This window comes from Odontomachus brunneus, unplaced genomic scaffold (genome assembly GCF_010583005.1).
Source record: "Odontomachus brunneus isolate Ranch 3 - 2012 unplaced genomic scaffold, Obru_v1 Obru_scaffold_077, whole genome shotgun sequence".
NCBI classification, from domain to species: Eukaryota; Metazoa; Arthropoda; class Insecta; order Hymenoptera; family Formicidae; genus Odontomachus; species Odontomachus brunneus.
In genome coordinates, this window is record NW_022639527.1 from 551310 (window position 1) to 553107 (window position 1798).

Genomic DNA, 1798 nt, shown 5'->3' on the forward strand with positions numbered 1-1798 from the left:
ATGTATAAATGGCATAAGGATAGATAATAAATTATCTTTTTTTATATACATATTTTCCCACTTCACTTTATTTTTTAGTACTATGTGTGTAGGAATAAATTAAATTTCTTAATTAGTAAATTTAATGAGTATATTTAATTTCTCAAAATAAGACAAAATTTCAATGTATTCTTCAGTTACAAAAATTCTAAAATCATTCTTACTATAAAAATTTACTATAAAATTTAATATAAAATATAAAATATAAAATTTATTATAAAATTCTCTCCATATAGAGAGAAAACAATAACATACCAACTCCAATGTAACCCAAAGCCGCGCACTGAGCCATGTACACGAATCCTTGATTCGTCCTGGAATTGCGAATCGAGTATTCCGGAGCGGGCTTTCCCCTTTCGAGGCAGAACTTGTAGATCTTTTGCGACGCGTTCTTCAACTCGCCCTGATTAAACGCTATTATCTCTAACATCCTGGCGGAGGGAATATCGAGGGTAGAAGAGGATCACAGAATAGTAAACGAAGTGACTTTTGAACACACATCTTTTTCGAAGTGCGAGCTCGAATTTTCGCGACACGAATAGTTTGTCTTATTATTTTCAACAAAACAAATGTTTTTTTCGTACACAAGCATGTTGCTTCGCAAAACTTCGAATCGTTAAGATTTAATTTCTAAATTTCTTGCAGTGGAATCTCATAATAAATAATAAATATTTTTACTATCACTCGAGAGTCACTCGAAATTGTAAGAGTGAATGTTTTATTCAAGCTTAAAGTCAAGTCTGACTGAACAAGCCTGGATAATGACACTAATCTAAGAACCGTGTAAATAACATATTGAACAAGTTACAAAAAGTTTTATCTCAATGGTAATTATGCATTTTAACGGAGCAACCTCCAATGACTTTCATCTTGACATATGTTATAGAGGTCACCCTCCTGAGTAACCCTAAAAAATCTAGGCGGCGCTCGTTATTTCTTAAAAAATTATTAACAAAAGAAGTTGTTCATTTGATCTGTAGATTTGCACACACACACACACACACACATACACACACACACACACACTACTTGGACGTCCGTGCACTCGCCTGTCCGACAGGGCGGGCTCGCGTTGGGTGCATATGTATACAGGGTGTCTCACACTCTCCTCCAGGCATTTTGTGGGGACTTAGAACAAGTTGAGGTGAACATAAAAGTCCTATACCGTTTTGCGATATTCGCAATAATTATGGAGATATTAATTGTAGAAAATTTGTGAATGATATGCAGGATATGGTAAATGAGTTGTAATAGCAACGACTGCCGTTGTGTACTTATACTTTAGGTCAAATTGAACAAAAAAGTCCTCTACCATTTTGCAAATAATCATATATATTTTTAATTATTAATTAAAGAAGATGAATGCATTATCACGCAAAATCGTGGAATAATCTACTTTAATTAATAATTAAAAATCTATGTGATTATTTGGAAAATGGTAGAGGACTTTTTTGTTCAATTTGATCTAAAGTATAAGTACACGACGGCAGTTGTCGCTACTATAACTCATTTACCATATTCTGCATGATCATTTACAAGTTTTTTACAATTAATATCTCGATAATTATTGCGAATATCGCAAAACGGCATAGGACTTTTATGTTCACCTCAACCTGTTGTACGTTCTCACAAAATGCCCGGAGGAGAGGGTGAGACACCCTGTATACAGGGTTACCCGCGTAAGAAAAAATATCTCGATAATTAATATCTCGAAATTTTACGTGTTTGTTTGAAAAATGGCCTATATAATTTTTGTTTA

At 33.5% G+C, this 1798-nt stretch overlaps 1 protein-coding gene across 1 annotated transcript in view; it reads right to left on the minus strand.

Annotated features, from left to right (window-relative positions):
* LOC116847431 overlaps positions 1-1798 on the minus strand; it is a 17107-nt gene that overhangs the window by 3602 nt on the left and 11707 nt on the right. Inside the window, exon 8 of the mRNA XM_032822428.1 lies at positions 295-470. Coding sequence (XP_032678319.1) covers positions 295-470 — 176 coding nt within the window. The remainder of the gene's footprint in view (positions 1-294; positions 471-1798) is intronic.